This window comes from Acanthochromis polyacanthus, chromosome 10, assembly GCF_021347895.1.
Source record: "Acanthochromis polyacanthus isolate Apoly-LR-REF ecotype Palm Island chromosome 10, KAUST_Apoly_ChrSc, whole genome shotgun sequence".
Classification (NCBI taxonomy): domain Eukaryota; kingdom Metazoa; phylum Chordata; class Actinopteri; family Pomacentridae; genus Acanthochromis; species Acanthochromis polyacanthus.
This window is the reverse complement of record NC_067122.1, coordinates 2,624,790-2,642,581: the sequence shown is the minus strand read 5'-3', so window position 1 is coordinate 2,642,581 and position 17,792 is coordinate 2,624,790. Positions and strand designations below refer to the sequence as shown.

The window sequence follows — 17,792 nt, the reverse complement described above, 5'->3', positions numbered from 1 at the left end:
ATTTGGCTTCTTTGGCTTCCACAGAGTCATGACCGTCACTAATGCGACACCACAAAGGCCTTTATGCTTCCTGAGGGGGAGGAGTTTCTGCTGTGTGAAACATAATAGACGATCAAAGCCCAACTCCCACACAGCGGCCGTGCGGCGGGTCATTGGCGTCTAATGGGCAGATGAGTGAATGTTAATGTTCCCCTCATTATCAGAAAAGCTCCGGCTCCTCCGGGCCCATTAGGAGACCGGCGAGGACCGACAGCCACGATCCGGCTTCATGTGTCCGAACCCAAAGCAAATGGAGGTAATTAGTCAATTAGGAGGTACGAGCAGTCAGCAAAATATCACTTAAGATGGACTCATTAGGACGCCTTTCTATCAGCTCATCTAATACTTCTTAATTGCGTTCATTCGATGCCGCTGTTTGGAATGTGGGTCGGCGTGCGGCTCCAGATGAAGCGGTTGGTGAACAGCTGATGTGAACATCTCAGGTGCTGCTGCTGGTTCAGCGTTAGCGTAGCGTCCACCTGGGACTCGCACCGTAATCAGGGTTTCTACATTTTAAGGCCATTATTGCTTTAAAAGTGAGCTGGACGGGGGCCAAGCCTCAGCAAAACAACATCTAAGTCCAGAAAACACTGGTTTCCTAAAAAAATATATGAAGAGATGTGCCTGCGGGACGAGCCTTTTTAAACCAACAATGAAACTCAAGGTGTTTGGGGCAAGGACGGGAAACAACAAAGCGACAGCAACGAGACACAACACAACAAAAACAAGGAACAAAACGACAAAAACGAGGAACAAAACGACAGAAATGAGACATGAAACGACAAAAACGGAAAAAAGCGACAAAAACGAGACAAAAAATGTCAAAAACATGAGACAAATGGCAAAAGTCAGACAAAAAGACATAAAACAACAAAAACATGACAAAATGTTACAAAAATGAGACACAAAACAACTAAACCAAAACAAAAATGAGACACAAAATGAGAAAAACAAGACTAAATATTACAAAAATACACACAAATCTAGAAAACAAGAAACAAAACCAAAACAAAAATGAGACACAAAATGACAAAAACAAGACTAAATAGGACAAAAACATACACAAAACTAGAAAACAAAAACAAGACAAAATGACAAAAAGAGACACAAAACAACAAAAACATGACAAAAATATTACAAAAATGAGACACAAAATGACAGCAATGTGAGACAAACAACACAAATCAGACGAAAAAAGACCAAAAACCCCGACAAAAACAGGACAAATATTAAAAAATGAGACACAAAATGACAGAAACCTGAGATAAATGACAAATGTCAGACAAAAGAGACACAGAGCAAGACAAACAGGACAAAATATTACATATATTACTACATTTTTGGGCCATTATTGCTTTAAAGGTGAGCTGGATGGGAGCCAAGCCTGCATCTCTACAAAACAGCATTTAAGTCCAGAAAACAGAAAACACTGGCTTCCTAAAAAAAACCACGATGAAGAGATGTGCCTGTGGGATGAGCCTTTTTAAACCAACAATAAAACTCCCAGTGTTTGGGCCAAGGACAGGAATCTGTTTCACATTCAGGCAGCGGTGCCAGTGTTTTTAAAGCAGCGGTTTGGGGAAATGTACTTATTCACTGCTTTGCCAAGTGTTTGAAGATACCACTTTCTTGTCTGCAGGGTAAAAACGAAACCACAAAGACGGAGAGCAGCTAGCTTAGCTCTGACCAAAGGTAACACAAATCCACCGACCGGCATCTCTGAAGCTCACTGACTCACATTTAACTGGTAAAAAACGGTTTGTTTTTATGAGGTTGTATGTTACAGGGTATTACTGGGGCAGGAACTCATGTTTTTGGAGATGTTCCCAGTCTTTATGCTAAGCTAAGCTAACCTGCTGCAGGTCGTATCTTTACATTTTAGCAAGAAAGCCACCAACTAAAGCTCCATTAGCACAGAAAAGTAGAACCTGAGTGGAACTTCTTGTGATTTGGAAAATACCTTCGACATCTGAATTACAAAAATGAGACAAAATGACAAAAATGAGACACAATATGACAAAAATGAGACACAAAATGACAAAAATGAGACACGAAATGACAAAAATTAGATAAAAACAGACAAAAAGGAGACCTAAGATGACAAAAATAGGACACAAAATCATAAAAATTACAAAAATGAGACACAAAATGATAAAAATGAGACGAAACTACAAAAACATGAGACAAATGACAAAAGCCAGACAGAAACGACACAAAACAACAAAAACGAGACAAAGTATTACAAAATGAGACACAAAATGACAAGAGACAATAAATGACAAAAATTTGATTAAAAAATGACAAAAATGAGTTACAAATTGAGAAAAACAAGACAAAATGACAAAAACAAGACAAAAAATGACAACAATGAGAAACAAAAGGACAAAAATTAGACACAAAATGACAAAAACAAGACAAAATATTACAAAATGAGACACAAAACAACAGAAAAGAGACAAAATAACAAAAATGCGACAAAAATTACAAAAATTAGATAAAAACTGACAAAAATGAGAAACAAAATGATAATAAAAATGAGACACTAAATGATAAAAATGAGACACAAAATGACAAAAACGAAAAACAAATCAACATTTAACAGTGTATAAAGGTGACACGGCTTGGAGCTGATCCAGAACATGTTTTTCTGCGAGGGAAGATTCAATGTTTCAGGGAAAGAAACGAGGATTAAAAGGTTGTTGCAGCCGACTGCAGCCTCTCTGAGGGACTTTCTCTCCAACACATAATAAATATCTGGTTTCCTGTCTGCTCAGGATCACACAGTGTGACAGACCGGCAGCGGTGACCGTGGAAGCCACTGATCCAAGGCGCAGAGGTTAAGGTTAAAGAAAGCATGAAAGTGAAATTATAATTTCTCCTGCCCATTGATTTCCTCTCCCCCGGTGTGGCTTTAAGCGGCAGACATCACCAAACAGCGGTGAATTATTGACAGCTTCTGAGAATTGTGTATTGAACAGTCGGAGCTGCTCTGGCTGCCCTCCAAGGCCGGCGAGTCGAGCTTCCAGCAGGTATAAACACTCTTTATCTCCCGTTAACGGTTAACCAGAGGCCAAGGCTGCTTCCTGGACACCGCTCGGCCGGTTCCACCGCCTCGAATCTGAGCTCAGATAGATCAGAAAAGCATCTGGCAGGGAGATAATCCATCACTGTTTATATCCTGTCACAGTTATTGTTGACTAAATTACATTATAATTACATGGTAGTTCAGCGTGGACCCTTCAGACCATTCTGGGCTGCCTCCTTCAGCTCATTAATCACCTCTCATTTTCTCGTTTTTGTTGTTGTTTCTCGTTTTGTGTCCCATTTTTAGCATTTCGTGTCTCATTTTTGTAAAATTTTGTCTTGTTTTTGTTGTTTTGTGCCTCATTTTTGTCATTTTGTGTCTTGTTTTTGTTGTTTTTTGTCATTATATGTCTCATTTTTGTCATTTTGTGTCTCCTTTTTGTAATGTTTTGTCTTCTGTTTTCATTTTGTGTCTTATTTTTGTCAGACTTCAGACGTTTGTCTCATGTTTTTTCTTGTTTTTTTTCTTGTTTTTCTCATTTTGTAATATTTTGTCATTTTGGGCCTCATTTTTGTCATTTATCTAATTTTTGTTGTTTTTGTCATTTTGTGTCTCATTTTTATCATTTTTTGTCTTGTTTTTGTTTTGTGTCTCATTTTTATCAGACCTTCTTGTTTTTGTTGTTTCGTCATTATATGTCTCATTTTTATCATTTCTGTGTCTCATTTTTGTCTGATTTCAGACATTTGTCTCTTGTTTTTTCTTGTCTCATTTTTGTCATGTTTTTTTTCCGTCTTTTTTAAAGTAAAATCCTTTCTGGTTCAGTTCCAGATGACTAAATGTTGTGTTCCTTTGTAGACACTCTATGATCTGGAAGTTTCTCAGCTCTCTTAGCTACGCAGGGCCGAAGTCAACCAAAGAAAACTTTGTTTGGTTAAGAAACCAACCAGTTCTTCAACTAATCAATGGATTGAATTTTGGTTTTCTTCAGTACTTTTTGGCACTAAAACTAAACTAAAACTCTTTCTCTCCTGTTAACAGTTAACTATCGACCAAGGCTGCTTCCTGGCCGGTTCCACCGCCTCGAATCTGGGCTCAGATGGATCTGCTGCTCAGAAAAGCGTCTGGCAGACACTTCCAGGGAGATAATCCATCACTGTTTATATCCTGTCACGGTTATTGTTGACTAAATTACATTATAATTACATGGTAGTTCAGCGTGGACCCTTCAAACCATTCTGGGCTGCCTCCTTCAGCTCATTAATCAGCTCACTCTTATATCGTGTGCTTTGATTGCCTTTTAGGGGAATTTAGTGATTAGACTCGAGGGATCTGTCAGTGTTCTCAAACATTCTTCAGTCTTTAATAATCTCCACATCTGAAGAGAGAAGAATCGCTCAGAGATCTGATCAGTTAATCGCTGATGATCCTCAATCTGCTTCTCCACAGAAGTCACCAGAAATCTGACAAATTCACAGCACTTCTGCTCATTTCTACACTTTACTTTGGGCTTCTTTTAGTTTGCTTTTCCTACTGGTCTGAAGTGGGCGGGGCTTAGCTAGTAAGCAGTGATGTCACTTATTTCTTTGCACCAATCAGAAGCAGGAGCCACATTTGAATCTGAACGTCCTGACAGTGATCAGAATCTGATCCAATCACACGGAGAAGCATTTTAGTTTGACAGTTTTTCAACTTAAACTCTGAATAACGACTATGTAAGGAAGCTTCTTCCAGCATTTCAACTTTTATCATCAGAAATATTCAAGTTGAATTAAGGAATTTGCAAAAGATCCCGGTTTTAGAGGATATTTCTGCTTGATTTTAAGAAATCTACCAATTCTTCAACCAACTGATTGGTTTGTGGTTAGTTAAGGAATCTACTAGTCTTTAGCCAATCAAAGGATTGGCTAAAGACTAGTAGATTCCTTAACTAACCAAAGAAAGCCTTTAGTTGGTAAAGAAATCTACCATGTCTTCAACCAATCCATGGGTTGTTTTTGGTTTTCTTTGGTTGGTTAAAAAATTGATTAGTTGAAAAATTGGTAGATTTCGTAACCCACCAAAGAAAACCTTTAGCTGGTTCAAAAAACCTTTGGTTGGTTAAGAAATCTAGCAATTCGTCAATCAATATACTGATTGATTAAAGAACTGGTAGATTTCTAAACCAATCAAAGAAACCCTTTAGTTGGTTAAGAAATCTATCAATTGATTAGTTTTTGGTTTGCTTTGGTTGGTTAACCGTTTAAGCTTCAGTGTACCGCCGGCGGTACACCTACTAATTTGCATAGGAATTTCAAGAATGTCCGACGGGTGCAAACGCGATTATACAAACACTATACACCGATGGAAAGCTTAGATTCTCATGAATCCGCCGGTATAAACCACTTTCAGATGTGATTACCACAGCGGGTGAGAAAAACACATTTGTCCGACAAAAACAAATATCCATCCATCCGTTCTCTATACACGGCTTCAACGCACACAGCGTGACTCACATTTCCGGGTTCATTATTACACACAAAAAAAAAGATTCCACAAAAAATGGCCATAATCCAACCTTTTACATCAGATGACACAAGCCAGTAAACTATTTTGTCCAAAACATGTCCTGAAGTCGGTATAAAATCCCCGAATCGGTCGTTTTCAAGGAAATGCACCTCCCGATGCGCGTCCAATATTCCCCGTATTTTTCGTAATTTTTTTTATTTAAAAATAGAATATTAGCGATTTTTTGTACTGAAAACGGCTGGAATTGACTGAAGCTTAAAGGGTTAAGCAACCTACCTGTAGTTGGTAAAGAACACCACCAATTCTTCAACCAATCGATTGGTTTTTGGTTAAGAAATCTACTCGTCTTCAGCCAATCCTTTGATTGGTTGAAGACGAGTAGATTTCTTAACCAAAGAAAACCTTTAGTTGGTAAAGAAATCCACCAATTCTTCAACCAGTCCTTTCACTGTGAGTGAATAAAATAAAGAATCAGCATCTTTATCTGTACAGGAAGCTGATGAGAAGCAGTGGAGAAGCTCGACTTCTTGTAGTTTCTTTCAGTCAGATTAAATATTCAGAAGTGAGGAGGCAACAGTTTGAGCTGAAGTTGTGGATACTATTTCATGTAGTAAATATTTAGACAGTAATGACACAAACAGACTCTGATGTTCACTGAGTCTGACTGGAAGTCAATGCTGGATTTTTAACCGCACTAGCAGAAAATAGGTTAAAATATTCTGAGCGCAGCAGCGTGTCCTTTAACCGGCGAGTCAAAAGCCGGGGATATACACGTCTGCGTCGCCATTGGACGATTTAAGCAGGTCAGGATGGCCGTCCCGCTGCCTCTAAAGCATCGCTCCTCAAACGCACGGAAGTGAAATGAATTCTGCGGCTCTCTGAAATGCAATGAGCCACATCCAGAGCAATAATACCAATAAGCCCCGTGGATAATCTCATGACTGACTCAGATTAAGTCATGCACGGCGAGCTGGAAGGCTGCGAGGCTGGCTGGCTGGTCGGGGAGCGAAGCGCTGGAAGAAGCGGCGATGCTGCGGAGTCACCGAGCCGGACCGAGTGTTCCGGCCGGCCGAGGCCCCGGAGGTGAAGCTGAATCAGTGGTTAATATGTGACTACACGCTGCGATCCCACGGCCTGCCTCACCTCCACCCCGCCATCTGTCCACACGGATAATTGAGCAGCATATTACGTGCAGATCTGTGTTATCACCGGCCGGGTTAAAGGGTCCTCTGCAGCACCGGCCGGACAATAAAAACTCCAGATTGACTCTCCAGCAGCAGCAGCAGAGCTCGGTTCCTACAACGTTTATTATTCACAAAATGTGGAGGAAATGTGGTAAAACTACAAGCTAACTGTTGCTCCACAGAATCCTTTATTCCAGGACTGTCCAACATGCGACCCGCAGGCCAAAAGTGGTCCTCCAGAGGGTCCAATCCGGCCCTCAAAGTGTAAAACTTACAGAGAAGACATTAACTGCAGATTGTAAATCAGTAAAACTATAAATTTAAAATCATTTCTAGACCATGACAAGCTGTTTCGATCAGAAAATAAAATACTAGATTGTTTATTGTCGTTTCCTGTCTCATTTTTGTCAGATTTTGTCTTTTTTGTCTTGCTTTTGTAGTTTGACTCACGTTGTTTTGTTTCTCATTTTTGTTGTTCTGTCTTGTTTTTGTAGTTTTTAGTCTTTTATCTCTGATTTTTGTCATTTGTCTTGCTTTTTTTAAAATCATTTTGTCCCTTATTTTTGTTGTTTTAAAGTAAAATACGAGATTGTTAATTGTTCTTATGTCGTTTTTGTCTCATTTTCGTAATCTTTTGTCTTGCTTTTTGGTCTTTTCTTGTCTTGCTTTTTCCTTTAATTGTAGAAAGATTTAAGTAACTGGGAAGTTTTGTATGATTCTTTTGGACAATTTTTGTGTTATTTTGAATTTTTCTTGGAACAGTTTCTACAATTATCAAGTAATTCTGAATAACTGTTGTGTAATTTTGGGATACCTTTTTGTCATTTGGATTTGCATTTTTTTGAGAAACACATCTGAGTTCTGGTGAAATTGCCACAAAAAGAGACCAAATCAGCAAAATAAAAAAAGGCCAAAACTGCCTCAAAGAAACACAAAATCAGCACAAAAAGGCCCAAAATGTGGTACTAGTAAACTGCTGTCCACAGAATCCTTCATTCCACACATGAAGCTGAGAACCTGAACCTGGTTTTGGTCGGTTCTGTCCTGACGGGATCATGCAGCTTAATGGAGTTTCTGAAGCAGTGGTCTGGAAGGAGAACCTTATCTCTGCACTGTAAAGCTGCATGTGAGCTAAGATCAATAGACAGCGCTGGTTTAATATTAACTACATATCATGGAAAAGCTCCGTCACAACGGGACATGGTGAATATTTGAGGATTGATATTTTTAGAGCAGGAAGACTCTGTGTTAAAACAGGAGAACTTTCATTATCATCGACGTTCCACCTTAAACTGTTTTAACCCGAAGACGTCCACAACAGTCACCTTCTGCTTCCCTTCATGAAGGCTGTTTATCATCGACTAATCAACCGGTTTGTACGGTAATCAGATGTGCTAAATCGTTTAATCCTCCTGATGACTGTTAAAGACGTAATTCTGATTCTTTGAAGCTGGAATTAGAAAACGCTGGTATTGATTAAAAAATGCAGTTCCAGTGAAAGTAATTAAATGGTAAACAGCTGCAACAGTTAATAGATTACAGAGATTATTGGATTAATCACCAGCTATTCTGGTAATTAAATGATTTTAAAGAGAAGAAGTCTAAATTAAACACGATCGCTGAAAAGCCTGAGTTCACCCAGACATTTTCTTTATTTTTTATTCAAAACCTAAAGTAAAGTTCAGGATAAGAGACTGTAGATTCTTAGTAAACGTCAGGAAAGACTTTTGATAAAGTTCAGGAAAGCAGAGTTAAGTGACCCTAAACTTTTGGACGGCAGTTTCCATTTATATTTCTGGTTTCTGAGTATGTCATCTTGAAAAACACAACTTTTTCATGACTTTCCTACGTTAAAAACAGCTGATGGGTTACTTCAGACAATAAAGAGCAGATTAAGTCCCTGTAGCGTCCAGACAGTCACCCGTCCAGGTGCGACTCACCTGCAGCACCGAGTGTCCCAGCGGACTGTTCTCCGGCAGCTCGGCTTCATACTGACTCCTCTCAAACTTGGGGGCGTTGTCGTTCTGGTCGGTGACGGTGACCCTGAGCAGAGCGCTGCTGGCCCTGGGAGGCTTCCCGCCGTCCACCACCCGGATGTTCAGGTCGTACGAGTCCTTCTTCTCGCGGTCCAGGTTGCCCATGACGATGAGCTGCGGCAGCTTCTCGTCCGTGTCCACCACCACCTGCATGCTGAAGAGCTGGTCGGCGTCCGGCCCGGCGGTCAGCGTGTACTCGGCGATGCCGTTGTCGCCGGAGTCCTTGTCGGTGGCGACGGGGATGGAGAAGAGGGCGCCGATGTGGGTGTTCTCGGGGATGGACAGCGTGAGGATGGGCGAGGAGAACTGCGGCGTGTTGTCGTTGATGTCCAGGATCTCGATGCGGCCCTCGATGAGCCGCGGCCCCGAGCCGATGCCCTTCACCATGTCGGTGATCGACACCTCGAACTCCAGGAAGCATTTGTCGCCCGGAAACAGGTTGCGGCAGTCCCTGAGAGTCTCGCGGTCGATGGGGATCTCGGTGGTGTAGATGTCGCCCGTCTTGCCGTCCACCCTCAGGTAGGGCGAGCCCACCTCCAGCTTGTAGAGGTGTCCGGTGTCGGGCAGGCCCTGGTCCGACGCCAGGCTGCCGATCAGCGTGTTGGGCGGCTGCTCCTCAGGAACCCGGTAGAGGATGTCGGTGGGCGCGGCGCCGCAGGAGGCCAGCAGGACGACGGCCAGAACCAGCAGAACCCCCCACCTGGGCAGCGCCATGACTCCAGACAGCTCTCTGAAAGGACGAAAGAACACAGATCAGTGGAGGCAGAACCAAGAAACAAGAAAGCTCCTCCTCAGATTTATGTCAGAGCTGTTCAGGAATCGATCACTGGGCCGCTAAACACAAAGAAAATAAGTAAAAAAGCTGAAAAATCACCACAAAAGAGCCCAAAATTGCCACAAAAGGATAAGGATAAACTTTAACGATCCCACAGTGGGGAAAGTTCCCCAATACAAAGACACTCCTAAAAGACTCAAAACTACCCTGATAGGTTTAAATATGCCAGGAAAAACACCCCAAATTACCACAAAGAGGACCAAAATTACCACAAAACAGGTGAAACTGCAACAAAAACTCAAATTCGGCACTAAAAACTTGTAAAATTACCCTGAAACATTCAAATATGCCTGCAAAAACATGGAAAATCATCATAAAAAATGGCCAAATTTACCACAAAGAGGACCAAAACTACCACAAAACAGGTGAAACTGTGATTAAAAACTCAAATTTGGCACAAAAAACTTGCAAAATACCCACAAAAACGGACAAAATAACCACAAAAACACACAAGATCAATTTAAAAAGAGTCAAAACTATTTTGAGAGGCTAAAATATGCCAACAAATACACCCAAAGTTAACACAAAAAAGAAGAAAACCACCACAAAAAGGACAAAAACTAACACAAAAACGACCAAAATCACCACAAAAATGACCAAAATCACCACAAAACGGATCACAATTACCACAAAAAGAGCTAATTATACCACAAGGAGACAAAATTTCCACTGAAAGAAGCAGCCTTATCAACAGTTTACATCCATCAGGGGTCTCAGTCTAGAACTGATCAAGATTTGACCAATTTTGGACATTTTCTGAGTCATTTTGGACAAACATCAGGTCTTTTGAAATTCTTTACATAATTTGGGGAAATGCTGAATCTTTTGGAAGCTTTTGCCATTTTTCCAGAAAAACATAATAATTTAGGGACACTTCAGTGTGATTTTGGGCAGCGCCACGACTCCAGACAGCAGAACACGGATCAGTGGAGGCAGAACCGAGCAGCAGAAAGCTCCTTCTCAGATTTATGCCAGAGCTGGTCAGGAATCGATGGTCGGTTCCGTCTCCTCGGGCCACTAAACACATCCGGACGCTTGCTAGGACCTGCGGGTGGTCAGATTTGAGGCCGGACTCGGCGCCGCCTGCAGCGAGCGGCAGAGTGATGGCTTCCTATCGCTGCCGGCCAACAGGAAGACAAACCGAAAGCTGCTGCAGGCGACCGGAGAAGCAGCTCAGACTGACGAACAGCTTCATACCGTCAAAACAGAGACGTAAGACAGCCGCTAAAATCACTTCCTCATCAAATTCTCAATGTTTCTAAGAATCATCCATGAAATTCACCCCAGTCTTCCACCTGAACCGTCACAGACCAAAAACACTACAAAACGGACCAAAATCACCACAAGAAGGACCGAAAGTACCACAAGAAGGACCAAAAATCACAACAAAAGGACCAAAACTATCACAAAAACGACCAAAACCACAACAAAGAGGACTGAAAGTACCACAAAAAGGACCAAAACTACCACAAGAAGGACCGAAAATCACCACAAAAATGACCAAAATCACCTCAAAAACGACCAAAATCACCACAAGAAGGACCAAAAATCACAACAAAAGGACCAAAACTATCACAAAAATGAACAAAACCACAACAAAGAGGACCGAAAGTACCACAAAAAGGACCAAAACTACCACAAGAAGGACCGAAAATCACCACAAAAATGACCAAAATCACCTCAAAAACGACCAAAATCACCACAAGAGGATCAAAATCACCATAAAAGGACCAAAACTATCACAAAAACGACCAAAACCACCACGAAAAGGTCCAAAACCACCACGAAAATGTCTAAAACACCACAAAAAATACCAAAATCACCATAAAAATGACCAAAATCACCACAAAAAGGACCAAAATCACCATAAAAATGACCAAAATCACCGCAAAAAGGAACAAAAGTGCCATCAAAAGCATTTTCAGAAGGACTCAAAATATAGAAATTCTTGCAAATTGCTTTCTTTATTTGACAAATCTGATCTAAAGTGCAAAGTTCTTCTTTTAAAATGTGAAATGTCACTTGTAGTTCCTTTTGTCTGCATCGTACCGTCTCATTTCTTGCAAATTGCTTTCTTTGTTTGATAAACTCAAATCAAAATCTAAAGATATTCAGTTCAAATGGTAGAAAACTGAACAAACAATAGCAACAACTTGTCTTTAAGTGTCAGAAATCAGCAAATATAGTTAGACAAATATACAGTCTGAAGAAAAAACCTGGTTTCTGTTCATCTGTATCTCATAAATCTGATAAATGTGAGTTACAGTCAGAGCAATGAATGCATATCGTGTACAGTTTAAGGGTTTTATTTAATATGTTAAACTGAAATTATTTCACAGCATGTAAGCGGCTGGTTCCACATATTTGAGCCTCTTCTGTTGTCTTCTAGCATACGAGGCTGTTTGCAATGATAATAAAGTCAAATTTAAACCTTTTAAATGTCACTTTGAGGTTGGGAGTGGGATGTATTTGATGCTACGTCTCCGTTTAAAGGCAGTTTAAGACATAAAACCGTGTATTTGACTGGTTTTACGACCATGCGAGGCTGTAATTTGAGATTCTGAGCGTGATTTGAGGACTTCTAGCTGTCTTCTCTAATGCAGATACCTCTGTCTGGAGAAACTCCTGGAGATTTGTTGTGTTGTACCAGCGAGGGTTTTCATTTAAATGTTTTTCTCTGTACAGGAGCAAAAAAAGAACCAAAACCACCACTAAAAGGACCAAAAACTACCATAAAACGGACCAAAACCACCACAAAAAGGTCCAAACCCACCACAAAAAGGACCAAAACTATCATAAAAAGAACCAAAACCACCACCAAAAGGACAAAATTACCACAGAAAGGACCAAAACCACCACTCCTGTTGTAGCAGTGAGGGTTATCATTTAAATGTTCTCTGAACAGGAGCAGCCTTGACGTCGCGTTAGCTTCACTTTTATTTACAGAAGACCTCAGATTCTCCCTGCAGAAATCACTTTTCACTCCGGAGCTGATAAGAGTCTGAATGTTTCTGGACTTTTCACCTGAAGTCTGCGACAGACTCCTTGATGGAAACTCTTTCTTCCTCCTCGTTCTTCTCTCTGGCTCCCAACTCGTTTTTTCTTGGCAGTAAATCATCTCAGACACTCTCTGGATTGTGTTCTGCAGGAGTTTCTGAGCTGCAGGTCGCTGAGGCTAATCTGAAGAGAGTTTCTCTTTTTTTAATTTCCTGCTCACGTCCTAGAGGAGCCCACACATGCAGGATGGAAGATGACCGTCCTCCTGTTTACCGCCACGTGCACTACCGTTCACAGCTTTAGAAATGTCCTTATTTTTGAAAGAAAGGCAGTTTTTTTATTAAGTTACCACAAAATAAATGTTAGCCACGTTAGCCACATGAGATGCTAACACTAAGAATCTTCTTATAGTTGGGGCTCACTCTAATATTAGCCACATTAGCCTGCAGCATGCTAACACCAAAGATCCTCCTATAGTTGTGGCTTATGCTAATGTTAGCCACATTAGCCACGTAATGCCCTAACACTAAGTATTCTCCTATAATTGTGGTTTATGCTAATGTTAGCCACATTAGCCTGCAGCATGCTAACATCAAGGATCCTCCTATAATGTGGGCTTGTGCTAATGTTAGCCACATTTGCCATGTAATGTGCTAATATTAAAGATCCTTCTATTCTAAATGGCTTATGCTAATGTTAGTCAAACAATGTGCTAACACTACAGAACCTGCTATAGCTGTGGCTCAGGCTAATGTTAGCCACATTAGCCTGCAGAATGCTAACATCACACTTATCTTTGATTAATTTTTTCATCTGTTTGTTGATTTCAGTTCAGATTAAAATGAATTTTACAGAAAACACAAACAACTACCAGGAGCTGCAAACGTCAAACACGCATTTTTTGCTGTTTATTTGAAAATAAAACCTAAAAATTGTGAATCTAACATATTTTCAATTTTGCATTTTTGCACAAAAATGACAGAGAATTCTGAAGCTGCTAAAAAAAATCAGATCACAGAAGTTTAATAACTATTTAGCTGCTAAAGCGAGTTGCATCTGTGAGGTTGGTGGTTGAAGAACGCGTTTGATGAATAAATCAATGGTTGATGGATTAAAGCGTTGGAGCCGATAACGTTTACAGTCCCAGGATTCCGGTTTGTTCCACCTCATTACCTCCTGACTCTGACTGGAAACCGTCACTTTTCTCACGTTTTTCTCTCTGAGCTGCCAAACGCCTCAAACCTCCGACCCCCGCCGGCGTTTCACACGTCGCCGTGGAAACGAGACCACCGTTTACTGGCCGACGTCCAGCCGGTCGAATCAACAACCGTCTGGATCTGAATCTGAGGCTGCAGGAGACACAAACTGCTCTGGATTTATTTACTATTTACTGTTTATTTCAGATGTTCTCTCTGCCTGTTCCTTGGTGCGACTTCGCCTTTAATTCTCTAATATTTACATTTTTAATTTCTAACCTTTGATCTTTAATCTTATTCTTACATTTCTAAACTGCCCATTTCCACTTCATACCATCCTGGATTTGTAAATTAAAGGGATTCTTCAGGAAACACAAGAAAATAAGAAAACTGCAACCAATAATCACTATAAAATCTGCTGAAATTAAGCTACAATGGCTACAAAAAATGTTAAAATCACAACCTGTAGACGTTATCAATCAGCAGAAACTAAACTGGAACAGCAAAAAATACAAAAAATCATTAAAACTGAAACCTGAAAACGCCATAAAATCACCTGAAATCAGGTTACAATAGCCAAAGATAACATAAATTATCAAAATCACAACATTATAAAATCAGGACAAAAAAATAACCAAATCTGAGTCTAAAATGGTTATATTTGGTCAAAACTGCTTTATTTTAACAGACACAAAATGACAAAAAAATGTGGAATACAACCACAAAATAAATACATTTTTTGTCTTATTTTGCCGTTCTGTGGCTGTATTCTACATTTTCTTGGCATTTCTTGTCAGCTTTTACAGATTTTTTTGTCTTATTTCTAACATATTTTGTCATTTTGTGGCTGCATTTTACATTTTTTGTCTTTTTGTCATTTTGTGGCTGCTTTCGTGGCTATTTTTGGTATTTTTTGACATTTTTATATCTTGTTTTTGTTGTTTTGTAGCAGACTTTTTGTCTTATTTGTGTAGGACATTTATTTTTATTTTTTCCTTCCTCTATCCAGATGTTCCATCATGTGATGTGAAATACTTCCAGATTTTTTTTCATATTATCCTTTAAATAAATAATTAAAAAAAAATAATATTTTCATTCTAAATTTTCCACGTATGTCACCATAAAACAGCAGCGATGTTCTGGAGGAAACACAGCCGGGTTTAGTTTTATTCTGGAGTTAAAAATAAAAGTCTGAGGTCCTGAGAAAAGCTGCATGTAGGAAAAAACACATGTCGGGGTCAAAATGTGGAGAGGAACCACAGCGCAGTGTGTTGGATTTGTGTGTTTTTGTCTCCTCAGGGGACCACAGATTGTCCAGTTCGTCCTTTTTCCCACAGAATGAAACTTTCTCACCGACCAACAACTGCGCGTGTCCGTAAGTGTGTTTAGTGTGTCTGTAGGTGTGTTTATAAGTGTGTTTATAAGTGTCTTTAATTGTGTTTGTAAGTGTGTTTTTCTGTCAAAAATCCAGAACGCACTAATTATTTTGTCCTTTACTTCATTTCAGCGGAAACATTTTAGATTATTATTGTGTTTTTATTTAAAAAAACATCACGCAATGTAAAGAAAAGCAGCTGAAAATGACAAAACTGGGTGTGTTGTGTGTTGTCAGTGTGTGTGTTGTGTGTTCTGCTGCCGTTCTGCTCGTTCGCTGCATCACAAAGACGGAACATTTCCATCATTTCCATGTGTGAGGAGCCTCTGGCAGCGGTGGGCGAGCAACAACGACCGACAATGGGGGAGCAGAGGAGAGAGAGACGTGTCCCACAACGAGCCGTCTGCACGGCACAAAGCAACGCAACGTCCTCGTCTCCACAGCACAAAGCAACGCAACGTCCTCGCTGCCGCCCACAGACAGACTGACTCCTCAGTGTTGGTGATCTCTACCTGCAGCAGGACGTCCAGCTGCTCCTGCGTCACACCAGAACGACCAGAAACACGTTTTAACCTCCGTAAACCCAGCAGGACGTTTGCTACCCGACTTTACACCGTCCTGGATGCGGAAACTAGAGGGATTCTTCACAAAACACCCTGAAAACACCCTGAAAACACCATAAAACCAGCTGAAATATAGCAATAAATGGCAAAAAAAAACAAGAAATTAATAAGTTTGCAGCCTGAACATGCTATAAAATCAGCTGAAACAAAGTTAAAACGGCAAAAAGTACAATAAATCATTAAAACTACAACCTGAAAACACTAAAAAATCTACAAAATTTAAGTTCTAATGGCAAAAAATACAAGAAATTAATAAAATCGCAACTTAAAAACTAAACTAAGACTAAATATACTTTCAGAAAATATGGGAAATTATTAAAATCGCAACCAGAAAACACTATAATGAGCAAAAATACCAGAAATTAATAAGCTTGTAACTTAAAGACAGACTAAAATCAGCAGAAACTAAGTTATAATATAAAAATATTAAAGAAAAAATACAAGAAATTACTAAAAAGTTGCTACGAAGCAAAAAGTTCAGAAAATTGCAACCTGAAAACATTTTAAAATCATCTGAAACTAAGTTAGAACTGCAAAAAATACAAGAAATTACAAAGTTTGCAGCCCGTAAATCCTCTACAGTCAGCTCAGGGCAAAACTACAAGAAATTATTAAAACTACAACCTGAAAATACGAGAAAATCAGCTGAAATTAAGTTGTAATGGTAAAAAAACCCAAGAAATTATTAGAAAGGCCGATGAAAATCAGTTGCTACGAAGCTTCAACAGCAAAAAATACAGAAAATTATTAAAATCGCAACCTGGAAACACGAGAAACTCTGCTGAGATTCATTTAAAACGGCACAAAATACAAGAAATCAATCAAATCACAGCCAGTAATCACTAGAAAATCCGCGTAAATGAAGTTAGAACAGCAAACAATATAATAAATGATTAAAATCGCAACTTTAGAACACTATAAAATCATCTGAAACTAACTTCTACCAGCATCTAATCACTAAAACACTGATTTTTATGCTTTTTATTTGAGTAAATACATTAAAATGCCAACATGACGTTGCTTTACTGAACTAATAATCCTAAAAACCCAACAATCAAAAACTAATATGTTCATTCTTGTACGTTTTTTTGCACAAAAACAACAAAATAAATCGCCTGTTTCTGGTTAGTTTCTTCCATCGGTTCGCTGATTTCAGTTCAGATAAAAACCTTTCTAGAATTTTAAAAGGATTTTACAGAAAATACAAACAACTAATGGGAGTTTTAAACTTCAAGCGCAGTTTATTTTCCGTTTATCTGACAGTAAAACCTAAAATCGTGAAGCTAAAATCTATAAAACATCACATTTATCTCCTCTACATCCGTCCCACGGCTTCAGATTCACGACAGCAAAAAAATCAACAAATAACGCTACAAACCAAGAGTTTTTTTGCATTTTTTTCAGTGAATTTAGATTTTAATGAGTCGTTCAAGTCGTCTAAAACTCTGATTTCACTCAGATTCTGTTTTTCAGCTGCTGGTTAAAGTTTTACTGTTTGAATCTGAGAAAATACAGAATTATCCTCGAATATCAACCAAAAGAAGCATAAAAAGCCGCTTTTTAGTCACTGAACTGCTTTTAAATCTACTTTAAAAAGACATTTATCCAAAAATCAGCGGAGATTCTGATGAAATAAGAACATAAAATTAAGTTTTTGGTGAAAAAATCCCTCATAAATCAACACACTGATGCAAAAACCACAAACTAATCAGTTAATTAAGCTGCAAAACACGCGCTAAAAGTTAAACCAGAGACAGAAAAGCAGATCCTGGAGTTAAATGTGAATCTAAAGACGCAGAACTGCTGATTCTAACAGACACAACACTGACCTCCACCGTCCTGCAGATCCACTTAGATTCTAAACTTCTCACAGAATCTGGAGCTTCTGACCTGCAGCAGCTCAGGGGGCGGGGCTAAAGCGTCCCGGTGGACCAATCAGACCAGACCACAGCTATGAAGCGTCCAATCAGATCA

At 39.6% G+C, this 17,792-nt stretch overlaps 1 protein-coding gene across 6 annotated transcripts in view; it reads right to left on the bottom strand.

Annotated features, from left to right (window-relative positions):
* The window catches only part of LOC110960409 (protocadherin-1-like), a 295,344-nt gene that overhangs the window by 265,941 nt on the left and 11,611 nt on the right, over nt 1-17,792 (bottom strand). For 5 of the 6 annotated variants that reach the window (XM_051954882.1, XM_051954886.1, XM_051954884.1 and 2 more), the window contains exon 2: nt 8,697-9,522. In XM_051954882.1, coding sequence (XP_051810842.1) covers nt 8,697-9,506 — 810 coding nt within the window. In that variant the 5' untranslated portion in view covers nt 9,507-9,522. Of the gene's footprint in view, nt 1-8,696; nt 9,523-17,647; nt 17,708-17,792 lie in introns of those variants that run through there. The other variant, XM_051954883.1, reaches the window with a different exon arrangement.